Raw genomic sequence first — 25,914 nt, 5'->3', positions numbered from 1 at the left:
GGTATTTCTCAGTTCCTTTTTAATGTATGCGTATTACGTTGTCAACGGCAACACGGTTATCATGATATACAGTTAGCTCATTATAAGGCATGGCAAATCAAGGCGTCCTGGGTTTATACTTTCATTGTTCAGATGTTTTGTGTTCAACTAAATCACTTTCTAGCAAAAGACGTGTTTAAAAAATGTGAAAAAAATCAAGATATTAAGTTCAAGCAGTGCTCGTTTACCAGAAGATTGTGTCATTATTATAAACTTCACGTCATTGCAAAAGTTTTTTTTTTTTTTGTTGTTGGTATATTAAAGAAGATATCTAGATTATGGTGGGGAGGAAATACATACAACATGCTCGTAATATTTACAATTCAGGCTTAAAACGAAAACGAGTTGGTAATTAGTACTGGAGGAATTTGGGCTATATTTTGCTTCAAACAATTTAGGACTGTCATACAATTGATTTTAATTTATACTAATATAGCCCGTATGCTTGTCAGGGGAACAAAACGATATGATGTATGACCGAAATAAGCAAAATAGCCAATGAATGTAATATAATAAATTTAGATACTTAGCAATTCAATCGTAACTTAGAAATAAATGATGAAAATGATGTATTTACTAATGCAACTGCTGCAGTTTGCATTTCTTACATTCATCTGTTTCTGAACCCAATGACTCAAACATGCAGAATTACTGGAACAAACAGTACGCTTCATATGAAGTACCTGTCATGTTGATTGTTTATCACAAGATCTGAGATGAACTCAGTAATGTCTATCCGTTATCTTAGGTTCAAGTGATTCATTGGTTTTAATCGACACAACAGCATATAAATAACTATTTAATGCTAACAAACTACGAAAAAGGTGCCTAGACCAAGAACACACCTTGCCAGATGACAATAGCTGGACTGAACAGTAATCGAACACGCCATGTTAGGAATTGGAATGTTAGTCATACTGGCTCTCTATGAGGTTCAGAGTGCAAGCTCATGACATTTTTTTCTGCATTATAACTGACTTCTGGGAATATAAATCAAAAATTGTATGATGAAGTTTTACGTAAATAATGTGTTGTGCTCTCTCAGACATTTGTAACATGACAGATTACTTGCAGTAGTATTGTAGTACATCTATCATTCACTGTCTGTTGCATTTGCTGGTCATTATATGGATTTTAATTACTGAAGCAGCATACTGTAGAGTTTTTAAATATATCTTTTTAGCCTATTTACATTTCGCACATTTCTTGAAAGCATACTTTCAAAACAAATAGTACTATGTTTTGCTTCTATGATTCAAATTTATTATACTCTAGAAATGATATTGACACATTGGTATGTTAAAAGGTAAAACTCGTTTTCAAAAGGTTTTGGTTTTTAATGAACATTAATGGTTTTTAAGTTATTTCATTCCTGCTTATCTTTTTCCCTGAGTATAACAATGTTTAGACAAGCAAAGATGTGCCTGATTAAGCAACAAGGCTAATTTTATAAAGAACATTTTGGCATATGTAACTACATAAAGTAGGAATGCATTAATAGAAAGTACAAGATATTGTAACTATGTCTGTAGTAGGTTACTATGACCCATCTGACTTACAATCACACTAAGTTTGTGCCAAAACCTTTGACGGATTCCCATCGCATTTAGACTGTAGAGGAAGCGTTGCCGTTTCATATACACACATGCTACACAAACCATATCCAAGACCGTTTCGAAATCCAGTCTAAGGTGTGTGATCAGAGGTTTTCTGTAATGCATTAAATCCTGAAGAATGAGAAAGGTAAAAGGCATTCGAAGTGTAAAACCTACAAGCACAGCACATCCTCAAACCTGCAGGTAAGGTGAGGGTCATTTGAACATGATCAGATTTTCAGTGAAAATTGTACTAGTCATAAACCAAACCTTTTATATAAACATTTTTTTTAAGTGAAGGGAAAGCAATTTAGAAATTCAAACATATCTGTTTCATTCACAGGATAATGTATAATACACGTCTATTTAATATGAGATAAACATTTTAATACCTGATAATTGTTGTGTTTTTATAAAGGTCTCTCTGATACTAGATACTCATTTAGACAAGTAAATATTTGCAAGAACAACGTGCTCTAAAAATGTTAGCACTAGATGGCACTAAAAGATTTACACCTATAAGCATTTGTCTGAAATTTGATCAACATTTTGATTTGCTAAGATTTGTGAGAAAACTATGTCCCCATTAAATTCTCTCTAAAATGGGATAACTATTTTAATACCTATCCTAAATATTTTAAAGACAAACCGTACTCATAATAATTTGATAACAATTCGAACATAGTTAACACAAGGTCAAATTATTCTGTTGACAAGGTGTCATTATAAAGTTCTTTCCGAAACTGGATTCATCTTAACTTTTTGATCTTCTTCCTAGTCGATACGAAACCATGACATATGACATAAACATCTGTAACCCGATGCTATCAAAGTCTCCATATTGAGTGTACAGTTGTGGTCGGTACTGTAATAGGTAAGAAAATTCCATGTAAAATACAAACGATAAACAAAGTTATTCATTTGTTAAAGTTTTACTTCTTGGTTCATCTATAGTCCTATAAATGTAATCTTCCGAACTTGATATCTTCCGGTATGATCAATTCTGCTTTCTTACAACACGTTTAAAAGCGTATGAAATCTACTTTCAATTAGTTAGAAATCCTAAAAATGGGTCTTTAATTTTCACACACACACACACACACACACACACACACACACATATATTGCTGCTGTTGTCTCGGCAATCCTGCAAAGTAGTTCTGATATATATATATATATATATATATATATATATATATATATATATATATAGAGAGAGAGAGAGAGAGAGAGAGAGAGAGAGAGAGAGAGAGAGAGAGAGGCATTCATTGATAAAGCATGTGTTGAATATTTACGCGTGTAAAAGCTTGATTCCTTTGTAATCCATTCCCTTCTACATAGTGCAAGTTATTATTTCTCTGGAAGATAGCACGTTTCCCCCTCTCAGTTCCCCCTCACAGATAACACAATACGGGTGTTTTGTACAGATTTTAATCAATTGGAAGTACGGCAGCGTTAGTGTGAAGAGTGCAAGGATAAAGTATGATATGTGCAAGAAAAGCGTTTTTGCAAACCATATATAAACTTTTTAATCACTTTAGGGAAGTAGACCATGGATAGGTGTTAGTTGTACATAAATAATTTTATATAAGTGTGTTTATTATATACAACGTTTTATGTGTTTTCTATGGATTTTTTTCGGTAACATTTGTGATGTTGATAATAAACACGAGAAAGACTAATTTTGTGGTTTTCTTGATTGTGATCTTGAAACAAAGGATCATTTTAAGATTTTAGTGCTTGGGACAAAGTTCTAACGTTTTCAAACGAAATTAGTTCTAAGAAAGATAATCAGTTTATTAGGTTTCTTGAAATATTAATTTTGTTACTGTGTTTATGGCTATACATCCAGTCTACCAACAACAGTAACTAAGAAATGAACGGAAATGGGATTGAGGTCGAAGAGATGGCGGCTAGAACTTCGAAAGAAGTCACAAAAGAAAATGGAACTGGAACCTTTCGAACAGGTCTCTCTCTCTCTCTCTCTCTCTCTCTCTCTCTCTCTCAACAGTAAGAGAATGAATGGTTATATCTATACTCGAGTCTATTTGTCAACAAAATCTGTCCAATTTAATACGAGTGAATAGCATGAGGTCTCACCGGATGTCGGTTATCAAAGTTTCATGGCAAACCACAATATCACACTTTGCACCTCTGTTATGGTTCTCAAACACAATGTTTCCTTTTTAAGGATCGTCGCCACTTTTTCTTTTGTTATCCTTCTGTGCAGGTTTCCCTCATTTGTAAAATTTACGTGTAGTGAAAACAAATTTTGTAATATCCCCAAGCGGCGATAACGACGGAGGTAATGACTATTTGTTTTGTCATCAACATCATTGCCATTTTTCCTCTTTTTATAGCTTTACCAGTACTGGTACATGTCTGAAGTATACTATTTTAGAAATAACCCACATTGTGATAAGATCTGGCTGCATTAAATATGGGTTAGATGATTTTTTTTATCTTTAGACAAAATGCTATTCTCTTATTGAATGTTGTTTTTACTTTATATGCGTTGCCTTCCACATTATGTGTAAATCGATATAAGAAGTCTCATATGACCGTGAGTCAAATCAAATTAAGTTCTTAGAGCCAACCACCTACAAAAGAAATATGCTAGATAATTCCACGTAATATGATATTATCAGTTTCCAAACATGCAGAACACGTATCTTTGCTTCACAAAGTTAACCACACCATTTATTGCAATATAAATCACACCATACCTCCTGATTACTGTAGGGCATACGGCTCTACGTTTGTTTATATATGCGCACCTTCAACGTACCGAAAGACTGAATTTGACATTATGACAACTCTGAATCGATTACTGCTCATCCAGGATTCCAGTGGACAGTTGAACAACCAGTTTGCCAACCTTGCACTAATGTCTGTGTCGTGGTCATCAAACAACTACGTTCTTTTCCCCTTTAAACATATGCGTATTGACATTGATAAAGCTTGATAAGTTTCCTCAGAATGTTTCCGAACTTGCTTCACCAAAACTTGATGAGTACGCACATTTGACAAGAAAATCCGAACAGTTTTACATTGTAGTGAATTCGAGTAAAAAGGTCAATAGATCAGTTAACACTACTTGGTGTAATGAATGTTTGTTTTTTAACTTAGTGAAAGGACAAGAAGCAAATAACAAAGACGAAGAGGGGAGGAGGCTGCGAAGTCGTTTACGTTTGTACCTCTACTCGGCTGTCAAATGGAAGGACCATAAATGCTATATCAACCTGATTTACTTTCTGATGGCTCTAGTACAGATTGCAAAAACAACTTTGATAACGACGCAGGTAGGTAAATTTTTATACTACGCTAGTTTCAACAACGTTTTCTACATGAAAAAAAAATCTGAAGAAAATGAAAACGGTGAAGGGTGTTTGAGTAATCGGATGGTTGGAAAGAGGGAACAACTCAAAAAGCGGTGTTGACGATTTAAATGTGTTAGGTCAGCTTCCACAAAACATACCCATTTTGTTACCCTCAGCAAGAACGAGGAGCTCATATAAATTAGACATTTCAAAATGACAAACGTTTCATGCAAGAATATATCCCAAATGCTACTGAATCTATTATGTCAATTCATCAATGAAAAGGGTCAACATAGGGTATTGTATAAACTGGTTCGTTTTTATTCCTACCTAATTTATGCTCGACATATGTCTAATAAAGCAGAAAAACTCAAAACGTTTTTGTTCTGTGCACAAATGAGTGTAAAGTCTGTTTAATGGTCTGTATGGGATAGTTCACTTTCTTGGCAGAACTAAATTTTATTTGACATATAGATAAGACATTAAGCACGTAGAGAGTGTAAGAACTGAAGAAGTTACAGACATTTTTTTTATAGTATTCCTCGTCAATATTAAACAGATACATAATATTTTATTTTACATAGATACTGGATTTTGGTAACCAAAGAGCTCGGTTCCAAGACCTGGATGATCGCGGTCGCACAACTCTGTGTCATCTTCTGTTGTCCAATTGGGACATCGGTATGGAAGTGCCGCCATACCCTCCCTCCGGCGGAAAATATGCTATTTATACGTTTGATGACCTGACGAAGCACATCAACTTTGCTGTAGAAAAGGTGGGGATGCCTATGACCATCCATTAAACAAGCGTGCTTTTAGAGTATATCTAGGCAGTTTATTGCATCGCTTTTGTTGGTTGCCTTTCTATTGTGTGTTTATGCATATTGGGATTCGTGTCCCTTGAATCGTACCATTAGATTCAGTTTTCTTAAAACTTTGAATATTATGTAATGTATTAGTCAATTGGAATTTTAATTTATTCTTGTAGATATAATTTTCTGATTTTAAAGGGCAATGTTAAAGATGCCGCATCCTTCAAAAGCTCACAAACATGCACTTCTGAGGAATTACACACTGGTGTTCGCTGGACTCAGCAGCATTGACAAGCTGATAATGGCTGCCAGATGAGTTGTTTCTATCAAGGCATGCATGCGATTGTAGCTCCGACCATCAAAGTTGCACCAATTCACCAACATTTATTGTTTCATATTCTTTTAAAAAAATGCAACATTTAAATCGTATGTATTTTCTTTATGTTCTTATCATGTCAGCAAAATAGTCAGTATGCACGTAGTTTTGTCCCAGCAAAACTTAAAGACATTTAGACAAAAGTTCCGATTCAGCGAAATGGTGTACATTACATAAGGTACTGTCTCCATCAAATTGAGCCCTAATTTCTGCCAATAAGCTGTCTTTCTGACTAACAAAGTAAATATGTGACATTGGAATTCACAATGTGGCAGCACATGCTTCATGTCTTTTGTTATGGAAACATAATTCCTTCGTCGGTTCGTCCCTGGTGGTTTTATGCATTTATTCGACACATCAGATAAACAATGCTTACAATATTGCACTGCATTATATTGCATTCTACACATAAATAGGGTTTCTATTATTGCTGATACAAATTATATTAAATTACAAAGGGTCGTTGGGGCACCACAATTCACTTTTACAACCAATTCTCTCTGTCTTTCCCTGTTCTCTATTGCCCTTTGGAAATTTCCAAACTCCATGAATGTCCACCTCTTTTTTGTCTGTCTCATGTTCTGTACCCCAGCATCGTGCCTTGCAAGATTGTTTGTTTCCAGTCCAGATGACCTTGTGACATGACCGTACCACTTTCAATTTTTTGTTTTTTTCACAGTGGTCAAGAGGTCTTCATAGGGTCCAGTGGCTCGTTGGATCCTTCTGTGGACGTCTTTGTTGGATACATGGTCAATGTATGAGACGCCCAAGATTTTTCGGTAGCATCTCATTTCGAAGGTTTGAATCCTTCTTTGTAGATCTGATGTGAGCATCCATGTTGCACAAGCATACATAAAAACAGATATGACAATCGAGCGCATCAGTTTTATTTTGGAACCAAGAGCAATGTTGGTGTCTGTCCATACTGACCTCATCATTGTTATTGCTGCTGTTGTCTCGGCAATCCTGCAAAGTAGTTCTGGCATATATATATATATATATATATATATATATATATATATATATATATATATATATATATATATATATATATATAAAGAGAGAGGGAGGGAGGGAGGAAGAGAAGGAGAGAGTAATGCTTGTGAATTTACTTGATTTTGGATTTCTTTACTCTTTGACTATGACAAAATATGCACTTAAGTTTCCAATCAATTTCAAATTCATTGAAGGAGCAATGACTTTAAAATAAAAGTTCCTTCTGGTTTATAAAGAATTTAACTCTGTCCTCATCTTCAGGATAGAGAGTTCTGAATTCTTCAAAAATTTGAATAAACATCCTAAGCTGAAAGTATAGGTTTCATAATGTACGCAACGCATATACCAAAAAGCCATCTTCAAACAATGTTTCCTAGCAAGGTACATTACACATCGTCATAGCTTTAGGATTATAATGTATGAGCGAATATACATTTATTAATCGGGTATTGAGATATATTTGATTAGCTAAAATCATTACAAGGCCATTTGCTTAATGTTATTGGCTTTGGTGACTTTGTTCATTGCTAATATAATTTATCTATCCCTCGAAAAGACATTTAATTTATAATCAGTAGATTAGTTTATATTCACAAGGTTCTGGTAATTTCCCTACATCTAATTGACACTTAGAAAAATGAATAGAAAATAAACGAACGCCGAAAAACGTGATCAAGTTCCGTAACATCAGCCATGGGTGTGACATTATGCCGATCCAAAATATTGTATTAGCTAGCACATACACCTTAAATAAGCGGTAGTATGCAGAAAGGCAACGCGAATCTTTTCGATCGCGAGATCTAAATTATTATCTGGTTTGCCGATAGTAAAAAAGAAATCGCATGAACATTTTAATTTTTGAAGCCCTTTATTACAGTTTCAATGCCTAAACAACAGTCATTTGCAGAAGAAAGATTTTATTTTTAAATTAAAGCACTAGTCTTTTGTGAAAACATTATCACAAAAAGAAAAAAGCTTTAAGTACGACAAAAACAGCAGGCTTAACTTTTCGTTCTTTAATTCTGCCACTGAATATTTGCCTGAACGTGTGTGGGTATAACGCATATTTTCTTTGTAGTCAATTAGCAGCGATGAAGTTATGACTAAAACGTAAACAGTTTAAGAAAGACACAGTGAAACCTGGGTTTGTTGCTTCTGTGCTTAGTCTTTCACGTTTCCCGTGCGAAGCGTTTATCCATTCACGGGTCATACAATGAGAGCAAACTAAGAACTCCAATCCACATAAACAGAAAAAAAGAATCAAAGAATCATGCAAATTAAAAAAATATATATCAAATTCTGACTGCTATTCAAGTTAATAAATTTGTGTCATACTAATTATTGATAAAGCAATAAAGTGTTTAATATTTCTTGGAAAATATTGCTATGAATAGATCCGTATTACCTGCGCTCATACTTTTATATCTTATTCTTTACACAACAACTTCTGATCGTCCGCCATTTTATTTGCAGTATTATAGTTCTCCGAATGATGCAGTTGGCATATACATGCTTGAAGAAAATAACGATACTGATGTTCGTGCAGTTACGTTCTGTGTGAACTACTTTACGTACGACAGAGTTCAAGCGGGGCATGGCAATCATAAAGCAGAAATACACGGTACATATGATCTCGGTTGTTATATATATATATATATATATATATATATATATATATATATATATATATATATATATATATATATATATATATATATATATATATATGCCACGAGTTTATTTGCTGAATTTAGTTTTAATGAAAAATGTATACAACGAGTGATATATCAGTGATATAGCATACATATAATATGCATATATGGTATTTACACGACTTACAAATACACATACTCCCATGATGTGTTTTAGAGTCTTATTATAGGCAAAACGACCTAAAGCAAAACAAAGCATCAAACTGAAGACATCGTATATTGGTAGCTTCGCCAAGGTAATTAGTTCTACGGTACTTTCACCTCACTTATTGTACTTTTGCATCATTGGTATAAATCATACTTTTTCTGTCCCCTGGTTACAATAATAAAGGCGAAAAATGTTTGATTAGCAGAATTGTTTTAATTATTTCTAAAGATAATGAACATCATATTCAATTTGTGTTTATTGAACTACATTTGTTGTAGGACAGGTACAAAAATCACATGGATAGATGTGCCCAATCACTTGTAACGCCTCTGGTTCTTCTAGATTGCTTAGATTAAGTTCAAGTCAATATTTTCATCAAGCCCATTACGTTTTATCTCACTTTACAGACTTCTATTATTTTGTCTCCCTTATGCCAACAATACGGATATACCAAGTTACATTGTGCAGACACTTCCAAAGCCATGGTATTTTTATGTATGTAGTTAATAAACTACGCATGATTAATCACTGATCGGTGAAAAATCCACACAAATGTTAGAGTCTGATTCCATTTTACCCTACCAAATTCTAATTATTTTACGTTGTCTTTTATAACGGATATTATCAACTCGAATGACAGTTATAGACAGCTTGAGAAATGACGTAAAGACAAACGCTTAGATGAATAACAAGATCCTTGTCGGAACAGAAAACTAAACCTAGGACATAGGTGCAAGACGAGCAGTTATCCAGGCACAAACACCAGAATTTAGTGCATTGTGATAAAACACTTGTAAAAACAGAACATCATCTTCACCTTACTGGAACACGACTATAGTTCTTGAAATGTTTCTGTTTCAGATGCATGTTTTAAATCCAAGCCTAAATTTGATGGTCAAAACTGTAGCTACGACATTTTGGCCGACTTGAAAAACAATAACATGAGCGAATCCTCGGCTCTGAAGAGGTAAATCATAAATGTAGTAGCAACGAAGAATTCTTTTAACCTTAATTCGCATATAATTGTTATAATTGTTCGTGTTTGAATGTTTGATGAAGATCCCAATATAAAAAGTAATACAAATTTAACTTTTTTTACTGACATTCGCAACAAAATTTGTATTAAACTGCTGTGTTTATGATTAATTGATTTTTGATACAACCTGCGAGTTCATGGTTGAAGAATAGGTCAGATGCGTCGTCATTGTATGTCATAGGAGGCGACTGAGTGGATTGCATCCCAGGTTGTTGGAGAGGGATTGTGTGGATTGCATCAAAGGTTGTTGGAGGAAAGGATCCCTGTAGTTCAGTAGAGGAGAGGTCGAAGGTTGCTGATCCGATGCAACACTCTATCGTCTTCTTTGGCCTTGTTAAGGATTAATTTCGCTGTTTTGCATGGTGTTCAAAGGTCACATTTGTGATTAAAGCAACACGGTTTTGTTTTTGTTCTTCAAACCTTATAAAGGATCGGTTGAATAAAAGTTGTTCTTTCCTCGAGTAAATTGGCGTATGTCTCTGTCCCGTCTTTGGGCTCCAAGACTGATGAGGAGTATATGCGACTAATTGTTTAGTATACAACCTAATAAAACTTTAGCCAATAATGTGAGACCTGGTCTTACAAGGGCCATGAATAATTCAACCAGCAACTCGGACAAGGAAACTCGTTTCAATCAAAGAAGTCGTCCAAGACTTCTCATAACTGAACCCAATGATGAGAATAGAAAGCTGACAAAGCTGTCTCATTTTGTGATAGCTAAATTACTTGAGGGCTTGGTTGGAGAGCCAAGACGTGTACAAATCTTATTTACGTCCAACTACTTAAAGGCAGTAGCTAATCCAATAAGACCTTATAGTTCATATCAAATCAATATTGCCAATCAATATTGTAACGTACATTGGTTTTGTTCCGAAATTTCATAATATACCCATTTCACATGCATTGTAATGGCTCAATTTTCAAATAACACGGTCAAGGTTTACATACCTTTCTTGGTCATTATACAACGTATTTTGGTCATACGACCTAACATGAGCCAGAAAGAAATATGCATTGTAATTACTTTTTCTAATAAACAGAGTCCCGAAGAGTCACATTGTACATGAAGTAACCGCTATACATGTAGTTGTGTGAAGTTGAAATGCTCATCCGTAACACGAGTGACTGCTGTAGTTTGTATAAACACCATGGTGGGAAGGTACACATGTATGTGCTTTCATGTACAATTATATGTCTGTTTCAAACTAGATTGGAAATATTTTCAATTTTTTTCATTTTCAGGTGAAGATTTAGAAACAACAAACATAAAATAGCTTATTTAAGTGACAATTGACTAAGTACTTTTACATACCTATAAGCACATTATTGTGATCAAAGTATTCCTATCTGTTAAAATTAATTACAACGTATGCTTTCTGCCGGGCTTGCTTGAAGGGATGTGGTCAAAGACATGTCCATGTCGCAATGACATAAATCAGGATGAATTTTCAAGCTAAGACAATTGTTTTATATAGTCATTACCTTTATATTTCAAATTAGTTTTGAGAGTGAATGCAGCTATAGCTTACTCCGAAGTGTTATTATACAAAATATGCATCAAGATTAAGTAAAATATACTTAAATTGTTTAGGGAACAGGAAAGCTTGAGGAACAAAATAAAATTGAATGTTTATGGGTTTCATTTTTATTTTTCACTCTTGCAATCTGCCATAAGGATGTGCTTCATTATTTACCAATCTGTAAAATAAAAAGCAGTTCCAAAACAGACCTTCTGGAACTTTTAAACTTTCAAACTGCCTTCTTGTCTTTCATTTTAATATATATGTCTCTTTTTGTAGCTTTTTGAAGATCAGCTTGACGTTTCATCTATTTTCATTGAGATTAGACAGTTTGACTGGAAGCGGTCGATGTCTCAGAATACAGGGAATCGTGAGTAAACATTTATCGTAAATTTCGTTCTTCTTCCTTTAAGAGCCAGTCGGGTGTGAATATAGTATTTTTTAAATTAATTTAAAAAAAAAAAAAAAAAATTAGAATGCTGTCATACATATCTACCGTAGACTCATACATATCTTCCGCAGATATACTAGGCGTTACAGAGAGCGCATATTCCTTTAATACCAAAGGCTGGGTCTAATTTGTGAAGTATGTTTAAATGTACACTGACTACTCATCGTATGAACCGTTTGAACCTTTCTTTCCCCAATATCCCCAATATCTACCGAGCAATTTCACCAATATCTGCATCGCTCCGTTGGCCTAGTGGTTAGAGCTTTCGCCTCGGATGCCGGAGGTCGTGGGTTCGAACCCCGGCCTAGTCATACCAAAGACTTATAAAAATGGTACTAACAGCTGCCTCGCATGACGCTCAGCATTAAGAGGCTGGTGTTAGGACTGATAGGTCTGGTGTCAGGATAATGTGACTGGGTGGGACATCATGCTTCATGTCTGCGGTATGATGCCCCATTGCTAGACATAACTATAAATTGTCACACTGCAGACATCGTAGCGATATGACTGAAAAATTATCAAAGCTACGTTCAAAATCTAAATCCCCCCCCCCCCGTATCTGCCGTACTCAGAGATGATAAACATGCTGAGGCGTTAAAGAGTGCTTAACCATTTGCCATGAAAAATTCGGTCTTCTTTGGGAAGTATTTACTGAAATGTACACTGGCTGATCACCACATGAATCGTTTGGATCCCCACTTTCTTTACCCACTCGATTTCATCCAGTCAGAAGCTGCTCTTAATTTCTTGGCTTCGTTCGAAGAGGCGATTTACTCAGTGCTTATATTGTTTTCGACCCCAATGATTTTGATGATAAATGGAATCGTTTGAGAGTATTGTTGTTGCAGGCCAGATATGTGTTGCAAAATAAAATTTACTTATTTTTAAGGTAGGATAAACGGTATTAACAGATCAAATCGAATGTGTTCACCAACCGCAAATGTGATTCTCGTATTTTGTTTAAGATGGATTACCTTTAGATATATTTGATGTTTTCAGATATCTTTTACCGACAAAGATAACAATGGTCAAGCCTTGATCGATTTGAAAACAGATACCAGCCAAGTAAGCTGCAAAGATATCAATGTGGACTTACCAGGTAAGGCTAGACTCTTTGACCTTTTTGCATAGGTAATTGAAATGTTCTGATTTAGATGAGGAAACTGCCATGTTGGTAGCAATGAGCATCAAGTATAATTGATCCCAATGATTAACGGTCATTTAATTTTTTTGGGCGTGGATTTTCTTTCGTCTTGTTTTAAATCGGGGCAGGAATTGTATTTTATCTATTTAAGAGTCAGGCATTTCGTCACCACCAACACAACTAGAAAACTTGAAGTATGGTTTGTCATTTGGCGAATGCAATGAATATGGAGATGGCAAGGTTTCAGCGTTATCAATGAATTTTATACGTTCAGCTATGTCAGCGAAGTCAGCTGGCATCATCGTGTGAAACTGGTTTTGAACGAGGTCCTACGAACTCACTGTCGCAAAATGTTTCAGATCTAGTAGATTTATGAGTAGCTAATAATAAATGAATACAACAAAAAAAGCTTGGTAAAGATTACCTTTAATGAAGGTGATAGTTACAAGTGTCTTCTTGTGGGAACTAACGCGGTTTCCGTTATGAGTCAATTGCACACTTATTACAACTTGATCAACGTTGATCATAAACACTAAGGCGTGTATCATAATTCATTTATTGGTAATACAATAGCTTCTCTTAAAGACGCGTATGATAATTCATTTATTGGCAATGCCATAGTTTCTCTTAAAGGCGCGTATGATAATTCATTTATTGGCAATACCATAATTTCTCTTAAAGGCGCGTATGATAATTCATTTATTGGCAATACCATAGTTTCTCTTAAAGGTGCATATGATAATTCGTTTATTGGCAATACCATAGTTTCTCTTAAAGGCGCGTATGATAATTCGTTTATTGGCAATACCATAGTTTCTGTTAAAGGCGTGTATGATAATTTATGTATTGGCAATACAATATTTTCTCTTAAAGGCGCGTATGATCATTCATCTATTGGCAATGCAATAGTTTCTCTTAAAGGCGCGTATGATCAGTCATGCATTGGCGATACAATACTTTCTCTTAAAGACGCGTATGATAATTCATTTATTGGCAATACAATACTTTCTCTTAAAAACGCGTAGGATAATTCATATATTGGCAATACAATAGTGCCCCTTAAAGGCGCGTAGGAGAATTCATTTATTGGCAATACAATAGTGTCCCTTAAAGGCGCGTAGTATAATTCATTTATTGGCAATACAATAGTGTCCCTTAAAGGCGCGTAGGATAATTCATTTATTGGCAATACAATAGTTTCCCTAAAAGACGCGTAGGATAATTCCTTTATTGGCAATACAATAGTTTCTCTTAAAGACGCGTTAGCTAATTTATTTATTGCTAATACAATAGTTCCTCTTAAGGTCCTTATTAGGGGGAAATGATCATATCAAAATTAAATTCATTAGAAACTATTTTCATTGCTAATGATGGTATGTGAGGAATAAGATGCTTTTATTTCGGAAGACAGTGTTTATTCAAATTTATATTAAGCAAAATATTCATGGTCCGATATTTTAATTGAGCTATCTTATTATTTACTGAAGAAGCCAGCAGATTATCAGATACACAAACCTTTTGTCTCTAACGCATACATTTTCCAACGCGTTAAATACTTCAAGTATGTTAAAATATATTTCTAACACGCTCAGACATTGTACTATCTCGCTGAAAATTATTTCTAGGGAGTTAGAAATTTTAAGGAAGATCGTAGACTCATTGCATGAAAAAACACTTGTCAAACCCTCGCAGAATGTATCTAACACCTAATTTTAACGTGATAGCTTCTTTGTTTGAGTTTGCTATCTAACGATCATTCAACACATGAATGGTTTTGTCTTGTCGAGGCATATCGAATAAATTATTTTGTACAGGAAGATCTTTCCTGGTCTGCACAGGATTCGAACCGCACCGCTCTGGTCTCAAATCCGGTATGCAACTGAATCACGTCAGCTCCTCGTTAGTTTCTAACACGTTTTTTCTAACATGTTAATTTTACTTATTATACGTTAAAATTGCAGTTAAAGTGCAAAAATTGCTTACAACACGTTAATATACTTATTACGTGAGATATGTTTTAACGCATTAATTAGACTACGGTCTGTGGTCGTTGTACAAATCTCACGTGTCAGTTCCAAAAGCGTTAATCTACCACACCTCTGACATGAACTCTCTGATACTTGTGTTCCATCATTGGGAGCAGTATTTCTGCCAAACCATTCAGAAAATGTTCTTTGCCGGCAAACAATTTAGTTTACGTTTTTTCGTTTATAGTGTATTTTTTAGTCGAGGGTATTACTGAATTAAATGTTTCATACGATGTATAAAACTTGAAATTTGATGTTGATATAATTTTATTTCTTTCTCCAGTAACAAGTAATGGTTATCGGCATGAAAAGGCGATATATTTAATTATCGCTTATACTTTGATTACGGAGGAAAATATGTTATTGGTTAAATGCTTGCATTATCAGTATATAAAGTGTAATAACCTATGCATATTCACTTTATGCTTGCATTATCAGTATATAAAGTGGAATAACCTATGTATATTCACTTTATACTTGCATTATCAGTATATAAAGTGTAATAACCTATGTATATTCACTTTATCCAGAAAGCTTCATTACAGATTTGTCATCACTGAAAGAACTAGAACATACAAATGCTATTATATACAATGAAAAAATCACCGAATACACAAGCAACAGAAACCTTAGGTGATACAGGGTATGACCTTTAAGTAATTTTTTGGGATGTTAACGCCATCAGTGTTTGGTATCGTAATGAAAACACGAGTTGAATGCAACTATACCTTTAGTAGGAATACAGTCCTAGTTGTTTTCAATATATCTCTTTCAGATACGGAAACCTTACTGGAATTCCCCATGTCAATCGTAGTGATCATTTTCTCCTTGATATCGCTTGTCGCGGTGCTAGCAGATATCGCAGTAGGAATCTATCTCTATTATGTAAGTTATATTTTCGTGAGGCATTTTAGTGTTTAAAAAATTATATTTTAGGCCAAAATAATATGTGTATTTTATGGTTAATCTGAAAAATGTAAGGTGCGTAGGTAAGCACACATCTTCATAAGATTTATTTTTTTATTAGGAGGTGGTTATAATATTGCTGATTGGTGACTGTAATAATGTTAAAATACTTAATATTTACACCAAATATTGACTTAAAGGATTATACATCAAACCATCTTCATGCATATTAATGTTTAATTGATTACACAGAAGTAATTATTCCTACAGAGGGGTTGATGCAGGTGTTTCTATGCATGTTAATGTTCCATTGAATACACTAAAGTATATAGAAGGGTTGATACATGTGTTTCTATCCATGTTAATGTTTAATTGATTACACAGAAGTAATTATTCCCATAGAAGGGTTGATACAGGTGTTTCTGTGCATGTTAACGTTTCTTTAATTATCCTAAAGAATATATTCCTATAGAGGGGATGATACATGTGTTTTTATGCATGTTAACGTTTATTTGATTACCCTAAAAAATTTATTCCTATAGAACGGCTGATACAGGTGTTTCTCTGCATGTTAATGTTCCATTGATTACCATGAAGTATATATTCCTATAGAAGAGTTGATACAGGTGTTTCTGTGCATGTTAATATTCCATTGATTACACAGAAGTAATTAATCCTATAGATGGGTTGATACAGGTGTTTCCATGCATGTTAATGTTCCATTGAATGCACTAAAGTATATAGAAGGGTTGATACATGTGTTTCTATCCATATTAATGTTTCACAGATTACACAGACGTAATTATTCCTAGAGAGGAGTTGATACAGGTGTTTCCATGCATGTTAATGTTCCATTGAACACACTAAAGTATATCGAAGGGTTGATATAGGTGTTTCTATGCATGTTAACGTTAGTAGTGAATAGGGATACCCTAGCCTCAAGGGGATTTTAATGTTAAACTAGGAGGGTTGTACCCTAGCCTCAATGGAAATTTAACATGGGGCAAAGTGAGTTTGTACCCTAGCCTCAAGGGGAATTTAACATGGGAATATGGGATACCTAGCCTCAATGGAAGTTTAACATGGGGAATTTAACATGGGAATAGATTGTGGGACTGTATAGCGTCAAGGGAAATTGAACGTGGTGGGACTGTATAGCGTCATTGAACATGGGAGATGGATAGCACACAGACAATAGACATTTTTTTTAAAAAAAAATTAGACATGAAAGTTAATTTCTTTTCGAGGCATATGATTGGCCCTGAAAAGGGCCTTTGGGTTTCTTCTTTTTCTTCTTCTTCTTCTTCTTCTTCTTCTTCCTCCACTTCTTCATCCACCACCTTATCTTTCCCAAAATTCCTTTCTTCTTTTTTATTTCTGACTCTGGTAACCAGTCAGGATGACCCATAGACCTGAACTTCTCCTGCATCTTTATCCAATTATTATTCAACCTCTCAAACTCTGCCTGTTTCTTTAAGTTTTCTTTATCCTTTCTTTCTTTACTCCATTTCTCTTTGATCTTCTTGACTTCTTCCTCCATCACTTTTCTCATAAGATCTTCCGCTTTCTTCAGCTTGTCCAACCCCCATTTTACGTTCCACCACTCCGTCCAATACAATATGATTTCTAGGAAGCACCTGACTTTGATGACATGATCCAGTGCTTCCTTCAAACTTCCCACTCTGACATACGGTGGGTCAATGAATCCTCTTGACTTATAGACTTCTTCTTCTATCATCCATGCTATCAGATTACTGGCTACCTTTAGACCTTTAACTTGACTGGTTATCAAGTCTTTGGTATCTCCATTCCTCCATTCCTTTTCTATCCTCTCTATCACATATTCTAAATCTATCATCCAGAAATAGATGTCTCTCAGTAGATTAAATAAAGCAGACACTTGCGCCATTTTGTATCTGTCTTTCCGTAGAATGGCTCGAACGACGAACGTTGTGGGTTCTTATATGTAAAGCGCGGACGTGAAGGAAAACATCCCCTACTTGTGTCATCTCATATTATCCACTATCCACACACCTGAAGCAGCTAAAAACATAATCATAATCTACTATCCACACACGTTAATCAGCAAAAAACATAACCATAATCTACTATCCACATACGCGAAGCAGTCAAATCAAACTCAAATATACTATCCACACACGCAAAGCACCAAAAGATCAAACCCATAATCTACTATCCACACATACGTATGAGAGCGCTTACAATCACACACATAAACACATACAATCACACCAGGAAAGGAGTGAGTTTTTATTTTCACACTACTCCACATTCACACATTGGCAAATTGATTACTATTTCTTTTCTAGAGAATTGGGCTGTTTTTATTTAACTCCAGATGCACCGATCTAATGCTGGCACCTTTAAAAGTGTGAAGTCTGGTGAAAGGGTGTTTTCTTCGTCGTCTCTTTCTGCCTTGTCCTTGCTGTGGCTTCAGGGAAGTAGGAATGCCTGACTCGCTAGAGCTCATGGCATTTATAGGCGTTTCTCGTCGACCCAACAGGTCTTTACCCGTTTGCAACAAGATATTTTTCCTGCCCTCAAGAAGGCTTCTTTAGGGTTTTGTTTGTCAATGATGACATTTTGGAGAAATTCTTTGCCTTGCGTCAGTGCAGCATCTTTCCAGGCGTGCAATCCTCGTGACACCATCGGTTTCAACACCGGGGCCACCGAACGAAAGGCCGATTTTAGCATATCTCCTAAACCGTGTCCTCGCTGTCGAGGAACGCCTCGGTACACTGGATACATGACGTATGAGTCGTTAGAGAACCGTTTTCGAAAATGGAGTTTCACCGTGACTTTTCCTTTGGTGAATGGAATATTTTGTCCCAGATCTCCTTTTATAGTAATGTTGACAGTGTCCAAATAAGACTTACTGACAGGCAAATAATGAGGATGTACAAATTAGCGGTGAACGTGATAAGTGTTTCCACCTTCCTCGTCAGCGTTCGTGACAGAATCCACTTTGAAAGGAATGACACGCAGTAACGGTACGGAGGTGTGTCCCACCACATTGTACTCCACTACATCGGAGTATACAAAGATCAAATTCAGTCCTTGGTTCAGTTCTACCGGAGAATCGTTGTCGGGAATGACTGGTAATTCGCCTTTTTGTTCTTCTACTTTATTCCTCAGTTCCATGTCCCCATCCATGATGTCAAACAATTCAGGACAAAATAAAATGGACAATACGTTGTGCCCCTCAGGAACTTTCATCAGGAAGCGACAAGCTACTTTATGGTACTCCAGGGTGACACTTTTTCTGACACTCTCCAAAGCTTTAAGAAACACGACATTAAACCTGGAAGCAATGGTGTTCACCAAATGTTGTCCACTAAAATAATAGCCTGGAGGAACGAACAAGTGATAGGTGGTTCACTTTTGATTTTTTTTGTGCTATGGGTTTTCTTATCATATTTTACATGGGTATCCAAGTACTGTTGCAATTGTTCGTCATGAACTTCCACATCAAAAAAATTTTGATTGGGAAGGACATTAAGGACTTGGGTCGGGTGAATGATTTCTACTAAAGCCACTTCCCAATGGGCTTCGTGATCTAATTGGATGGCCTGAGGTAATTTGACCGTGTAACAGCACAAAGTGTTCTTGGGAAACACCTCCATAGAACTGTCACTGGGTAAGGTTGAGTAAAATTGGTTAGTAAAATTGGTTAGTGTGACTCATAATTCCAGAGTTCTGTGGCATGTCCGAGGGGTTACTGGAAGTCAGAGGAGTGTCTCCGCCCGAAATGGAGTTGATGTTATTGTTGTTGGAGTGGTGACTGGCACTGGCACTGGACACAATGATCCCGTTGTTCCCGTTCGAGGAGAATTTCAGGGAGGGATTGGGAAGCAGGTAACCGATGCAACTGCTTAATAAAATGGTCCACAATTGTTTGTCTCCTTGTTGCAAGCTCAAATTGGCAATGGCTGCACCGATGACACAATACACCACAAAGATTTGGCAGAAAAAGACGATTTGCATTTTAGGCACACGTTCTCCACACCACACCCACAAGGGTTGTTTCTGTAAATCTTTCAGAGAAGAACTGGGTGAAGGAGTGGTAGCAGTAGCTGAACCTGTGTGAAAGGGCATGATGGTCACTTCTTTTTATAGTCGATGACTTGCGAAACGTCGATCCAAGAATCAAAACTGGGTGGATATCCTTTCCAACGTACTTTGACTTCTTTAATATGTCGTTTGCCCACTTTACGGGTTCTGCGTTCGAGAATGCTTTCGATGTCGTACACGTCGTCTTCTTTTTTGGTGATACGTTGTAATCACCTCTTGCGGGGAACGTCCAATGCTTCGATGGTAAGATTGGTTCTACGCTTGCACCAGGTGCGGTAAGATGTCGATGTACTTCAGAGTGTAGTGATGCGTAAAATATTTCCACATGCGTTCTTTCAAGGTACGTTGAAAACGTTCCACGATGCTGGCTTTGGTTTCGGGATTCTTATTGGTAAAAAAATGAATGTCATGTTTCTTTAATTCTTTTTGGAAAGCTTGGTTCAGAAATTCGGTACCTTTGTCCGTTTGCCATCGAAGAGGGTGACAACCACTTTGTTTTAACACCCGTTGCAGGGCTCGCACTAACTCACTGCTCGATTTGGAAGTCAATGGTACGACAAAGGTATATTTGGAAAAGACGTCGATGACACAAAACAAATATTTGTAGCCGCGATTGTAGCTGGTCAAATGAGAGACATCGGCTGAATCGGCTTGCCATTGATGATCGATGCCTTCCACTTGGGTGCGACTTCTGGAAAACCTGCGTCGAATGGGTTTGTGTAAAGTGTAGGTAGCTTGTTCTTGTAACCATCGTTGCACTTGAGGTAAACGGAGACTTTTTAGTCGAGTTTTGGCAGCACGATACAATTTTTGAACTCCTCCGTAACCTGCAGAATGGGATGGATCGAAGTAAATGCTGACTAACACCTTCTCCATTTTTTTTTTGTTTCTTAATAAGTCACCCACTCTTCGCTGATGCTACTTGGAATGGGGCGAAAGGGTGGCTTGGAAACGGATTTAGGTGTCCGATGGGCTACGGGATTAGAAGTCGAAGGTAGTGGTGGAGGTGGCAATAGAATGACTTTGGTCTTCTTTTCTTTTTTCACTTCTGGTTTCCCTTCTTTCTTTTTCACTTCTGTCGAAAGAGGAGTGGACATCATCTTTTTAACCCAAGCTTTCATTTCTTCTCGTTGGGGTGTGGGTGAAGGGGTCAACAAGGATGCTGCAATCTTACTAGAAATGGAAGCTGCTGACGGTGTTTGAAAAACTTCTCGCATCTCTTCTTCCTCAGGCCTTCGTGGGGTAGCGTCTCTGGTGACCCCTGGGGATGGTAGTAGTAGTGGTGGTGGTGGCGTGGGGGATGGACTTTTCATCAAGGTCTTAAAATCTTTCAGAGCGGGTACAGCTGTTTCGTCTAAGGCTTTTTGGTGAAAGAGTTGCAGTGTTGCAAGAGCTGACCGTACTTTTGCGATTTTTCTGTTTCGGACAAATCTTGGCGATCCATCAACGACTGCAATTCGTGTTGTAACTGGGACATCTCGCTCAAATTGGGATTGGGAGGGAAATGCGGGGTTCGTTGTTCTTGCCAACGATGGTATTCCATCCATCGTTTGCAAGGCACTAAACCTAGTTTTCGTCCTTCCATTCAATGTTAAGGGTTACGTCTGAGATCTTGGGACTTCAGATGTCCTTTTTATCTTGCTTCCACGAGTCCTTCCAACATGGTTCCCAAGACTCCTTTCAGCAAAGGTCCTAGCAAGAGGGGTAAAATTCCTCCACGTTGGAGCAACATCTTCTTCTTTTGACGAATGGGATTTTCTTTTGAACCATTTGGCGAAGAACGTGACGATGTTTGCATAAGCAGTGTTTCTGGCGCTTGGACAAAGGGATCGTGCCTTTCAAAACGTTCAAACAACATTCGCACACGGTATCGATTACCTCTTTGGAGGCCGTTTAAAGGAGTTTTTTTTCCGCATGGGTGAAGAAGTTTTGGACAGGACAGATAACATGTCCCCATGTTTGTCTAAACGAGGAGGCAGTACTTTCCTTTTCTTTCCTTTGGGGTTTAGAAGAGGGATGTTTTCTGGAGGGTGACATCTTTGCTTGTTGGTTCCGTGACATTCACCAAAAATACACTAACGTCGATGTCTAAGTACACGCGCTTTTATCTCTTTTTGGGACTGTCCCTTTGTCATAAAGGTGACAATGTGTTTTCCAAAATCACCAAGGAATCCTCCCCTTTGGTGATTCCTCTTTTTCTTAGAACGACTGTGTCTTTTCTTAGGGTAACGTCGATGCTTGGCTAAGCGCTTTGTCGGATGACGAGCCTGTCTTTGTCTCTTTCTTTTTTGACGATAGTGATTGTGTGCACTTCTTTGAGGTGACATCTTTTGGGAGTTCACTGATACCCCTACTTTTATCGCAGCCTTTTTATACTGGAACGCGTCGACACTGATTGTCTTTGCGTCGTATCAACTTGAGGACAGGCATGACACGTCGTGCAGGGGTACGTAACGGACTAAATTGAGCCAGTTCTTGCTTGGACAAATCCAGTAAACTCTGTAACATGCCCGATCTCTCTTGGACTTTGATTTTGGTAGAAGGTACTTTGTAAGCAGCTGCCTCTGCCACTAAAGAGGAGGGTCCTGCCACTGGAGAAGTTCTTGGTGTCATCAACGGAGAAGTTCTTGGTGTCATCAGCGTCTCCAAGTACTTCTCAGTTCTTGGTGTCATCAACGGAGAAGTGGATGAACCTGAGGCTACCGGAGACGCGGTCACCGCCGTTGCAGGTCGTGATTTGCGAGTGTAAGGTTGCGTCCTGGCCGAAGTGCCTCTCTTGCGACAAGTTTTCTGTGGGCTTTTCTTTCTCGGAGGACTTCTCTGTTTCTTTTTCTGGGGGCTTTTCTTTTTCCGGGATGGTGACCTGGTCTTCACACCGTTGCTCTTTTTCTTCTTGGGGCTTCGTTTGAATTTTTTTTCTTGGGGAGAACTTTCGGAGCATTAGGATCCCATCTTAAGAGAGAGCGAATGATGACCCATCCTAGAGTTCCGCTCCCTCCAGGTTTCAAAATGATTTGCTTTTTGGTTTGAGTGTCGATGCGGGGATCGGCCAGTTGGGTCAAAGCGACTTTGTTTCGATCAAAAAAGCATTTCCTTTGATGAGGAATCTGAATGATGCCTTGCAGTAATTGGCGTGCTGTCACCGTGAACCATAGTAAGACTTCTTTGAGACTGGCTTCTAAGACACGAGCACGTATTTGTGGATTTTTGTCGCGACTGAGACTGTGTGAGACAGACAAAAAGTGTCCGAGGTTTTAATAGACTTTTTGTGGGGTAAAGTCGAGGACGGAGACGTGTACAGGACAGGCCCTCCGTTTTGACACCAGTGGTGAAACAATTGCGTACGAAATCGCAAATAATCAGGGGTAGTAGGTTTCAAATCGACGAGTAAATAGGCGTGTGGAGTTTGAGTGCTTTCGTCGTGCGCCTGAGTCAGCCAACACGTTCCTAACTGTTTGGCTAAGACTTGCACTTGCGATTTATCTCGAGGGCTTTTAAATAAGACCACGTAATAAGCATTGAGACTGATGGTGCGATGGGCTGTACTTTGTTGAAACAAATTTTGAGTGATGTAAATGACACTGGCATTACGATGATGCCCTTTGCGCGTAGAACAAAGTTTAATGTTTTCTTCGTCTTCTCCTAACATGCCGAAAATGACCAAATGGGTTTGACGAGAGTCAGACACGATTCCGTCGTCTTCCTTAGCAATGCGATCCACAAACACGATGGAATCGCCTTGACTTTCTCGCAAGAGGCTGTACGCCGATTGCCACTCTTTGTAACACCACACGATGCGTTGAGGTGGACGATCGATCAAATGATGTTTATGTTCGATCAAACGTTTGACAAATTCGGTTTTGCCTGAACCGCTAGGTCCAGCAATGAGCATGTTAAAGGGATGGCGAAGATACAAAGCCTCCCAACTGGCATGATCTAAGTGTTCGTCGATGACTTTGAAAGTGGAGGAAGAGGGAACAGAGACAGCAGAGGTACCCATAGTGTTAGGAATGTCACTTGTGACACGAAAACAGACAAGACAAGAGCTTTAATACTTTTTTCAGGACACGTTTATTGATTTTTTAAAAATGAACACGAAAGACTAAAATACATAAAAGCCAAAGTACAACGATAAAATGCGCGTGAAAACGATCAACGTGGAATAGAAACAAGTTTCTGTACAACATGTTTTGGGTAATGTTCTGACCAGTTCAACAGGGGGTAAGGTCACACAAGTGTCCTCCCGAAAGGGTCTTTCAGGAATGTCCATGACAGTCCTGTCCTGAGTGACGGGTTCTTCTTCTTCTTCTTCTGGTACTGTCACTAGCACAGGTTGAAAAGTGACTTTTTTCTTTGTACGTTGAAAGGAAGGATCACAACTCTCGAGCATACTGGGCCACTTCTTGGGTCCAAGCATCAAAACCCCTTTTTTACAAGGCACGTACATCTGTCCAACGGGGGTGTAAGTCACAAGCTACACCCACATCGTCATACACGTCTTCGGTAGCTAAAAGTTGACGAATCTTTTCTTCCCGTAGAGGTCGAGAAGTATCCAGATGAAAACGCAAGGCTTTGAACAAAATGAGTCTTTCGTGAACATTTAAGTCCATTTGGGTGGTTAGTACTGTTCGTAAAGAGTCCACAAAGAATCGGCTGGTAAACGAAATCCCAGAAAACAAGTCACTAAGACACACACCACTTGTCGACCCAAATTGAACGGAAACAGTTCTTGTAATAATTGGTGGTAATGATCCACGGTTTGAATATTGTGATTGAGTTCCTTCCACGGAATCTGTTCAATCACATGTAACAAAAGCCTTGGCATGGCTGCCTGTTTTTATAATCTCTTTTTTTTTCGGAAGCAATAAATGTACTTTCTACCCAGAGATCTTCGTTCTCCAGTTGGGAATCTAAATTCTCCAAACTGTAACCTACAGTCCAGAGTTCGTTCAAACGTTTCCTCTTCCACTAAACAGATGTTGCATAAAAGATGATTATAATCCTTCAACTCTTCTTCCTCAATTCGTTGCAGTAGGTGAATCTCGAAGTAACCAAAATAACGAACACCTGAATCATTCGTGTTCTCAAAGTATTGAACAAGGCCTGACCACTGATACAATTTCTTAAGAATCAGTTCTCTTATAGCATTCAGGTACCCGTGGTTCAAACACCGGTGACGTAACGGATGCAATTGTTCTTTACGTTTGACTTGTATTTTGACCAGTTCTCGGTAAATGCGTTCTCTCAACTCCACAGGCAAAACACGAATGTTCTCTTGTAAAGTATCCATGAAAAGGTCAGTCAGTGGGATTGAATTTACAATCTTCTCCTAGAGCAAAAGTAATCCACATAACGAGTAATTTCTGGCCACTGCTATTCAGGGTAACGTCCAAGAATGTCACTGAAATCGTGTAATGTAAACGGTCTAAAGTGGTATAATAGGATGAATGCACACATGATCCAGAGAAATCTAACACATTGGTTGACTTTTTCACTTTCCTGTTGTGATTTTCTCAACACAAAAGTTCTACAGTTACCCATTGAGATTTCACTCTGGCAAGTCCTTGTCCAGCTTTCTTGTAGATCTTCTCTTGCAGTTCTTTAGGTAATGATTCAATATCATTTTTGAAATGGAGTTTAAATACTGGTTTCGGTGATGTCCAACATTTGACTCCTAACCAATCTGGTTTCTTCAACGACATGGCATAACCTACCAATGTATCGGTCCCACTAAGGGCAA

General features: G+C 37.4%; 1 protein-coding gene across 3 annotated transcripts in view; it reads left to right on the top strand.

The window, feature by feature from the left end:
- The window catches only part of LOC149787958 (mucolipin-3-like), a 51,312-nt gene that overhangs the window by 5,582 nt on the left and 19,816 nt on the right, over positions 1-25,914 (top strand). For 2 of the 3 annotated variants that reach the window (XM_089974226.1, XM_089974224.1), the window contains exons 2-9: positions 3,487-3,601; positions 4,764-4,936; positions 5,539-5,730; positions 8,612-8,759; positions 9,860-9,965; positions 11,834-11,924; positions 13,005-13,104; positions 15,952-16,061. In XM_089974226.1, coding sequence (XP_089830352.1) covers positions 3,511-3,601; positions 4,764-4,936; positions 5,539-5,730; positions 8,612-8,759; positions 9,860-9,965; positions 11,834-11,924; positions 13,005-13,104; positions 15,952-16,061 — 1,011 coding nt within the window. In that variant the 5' untranslated portion in view covers positions 3,487-3,510. Of the gene's footprint in view, positions 1-2,412; positions 2,509-3,486; positions 3,602-4,763; positions 4,937-5,538; positions 5,731-8,611; positions 8,760-9,859; positions 9,966-11,833; positions 11,925-13,004; positions 13,105-15,951; positions 16,062-25,914 lie in introns of all 3 variants that reach the window. The other variant, XM_089974225.1, reaches the window with a different exon arrangement.

Source organism: Sinohyriopsis cumingii, chromosome 11, assembly GCF_028554795.1.
Source record: "Sinohyriopsis cumingii isolate HCF-2022 chromosome 11, ASM2855479v2, whole genome shotgun sequence".
NCBI lineage: Eukaryota > Metazoa > Mollusca > Bivalvia > Unionida > Unionidae > Sinohyriopsis > Sinohyriopsis cumingii.
This window is presented reverse-complemented; position numbering and strand designations above follow the sequence as displayed.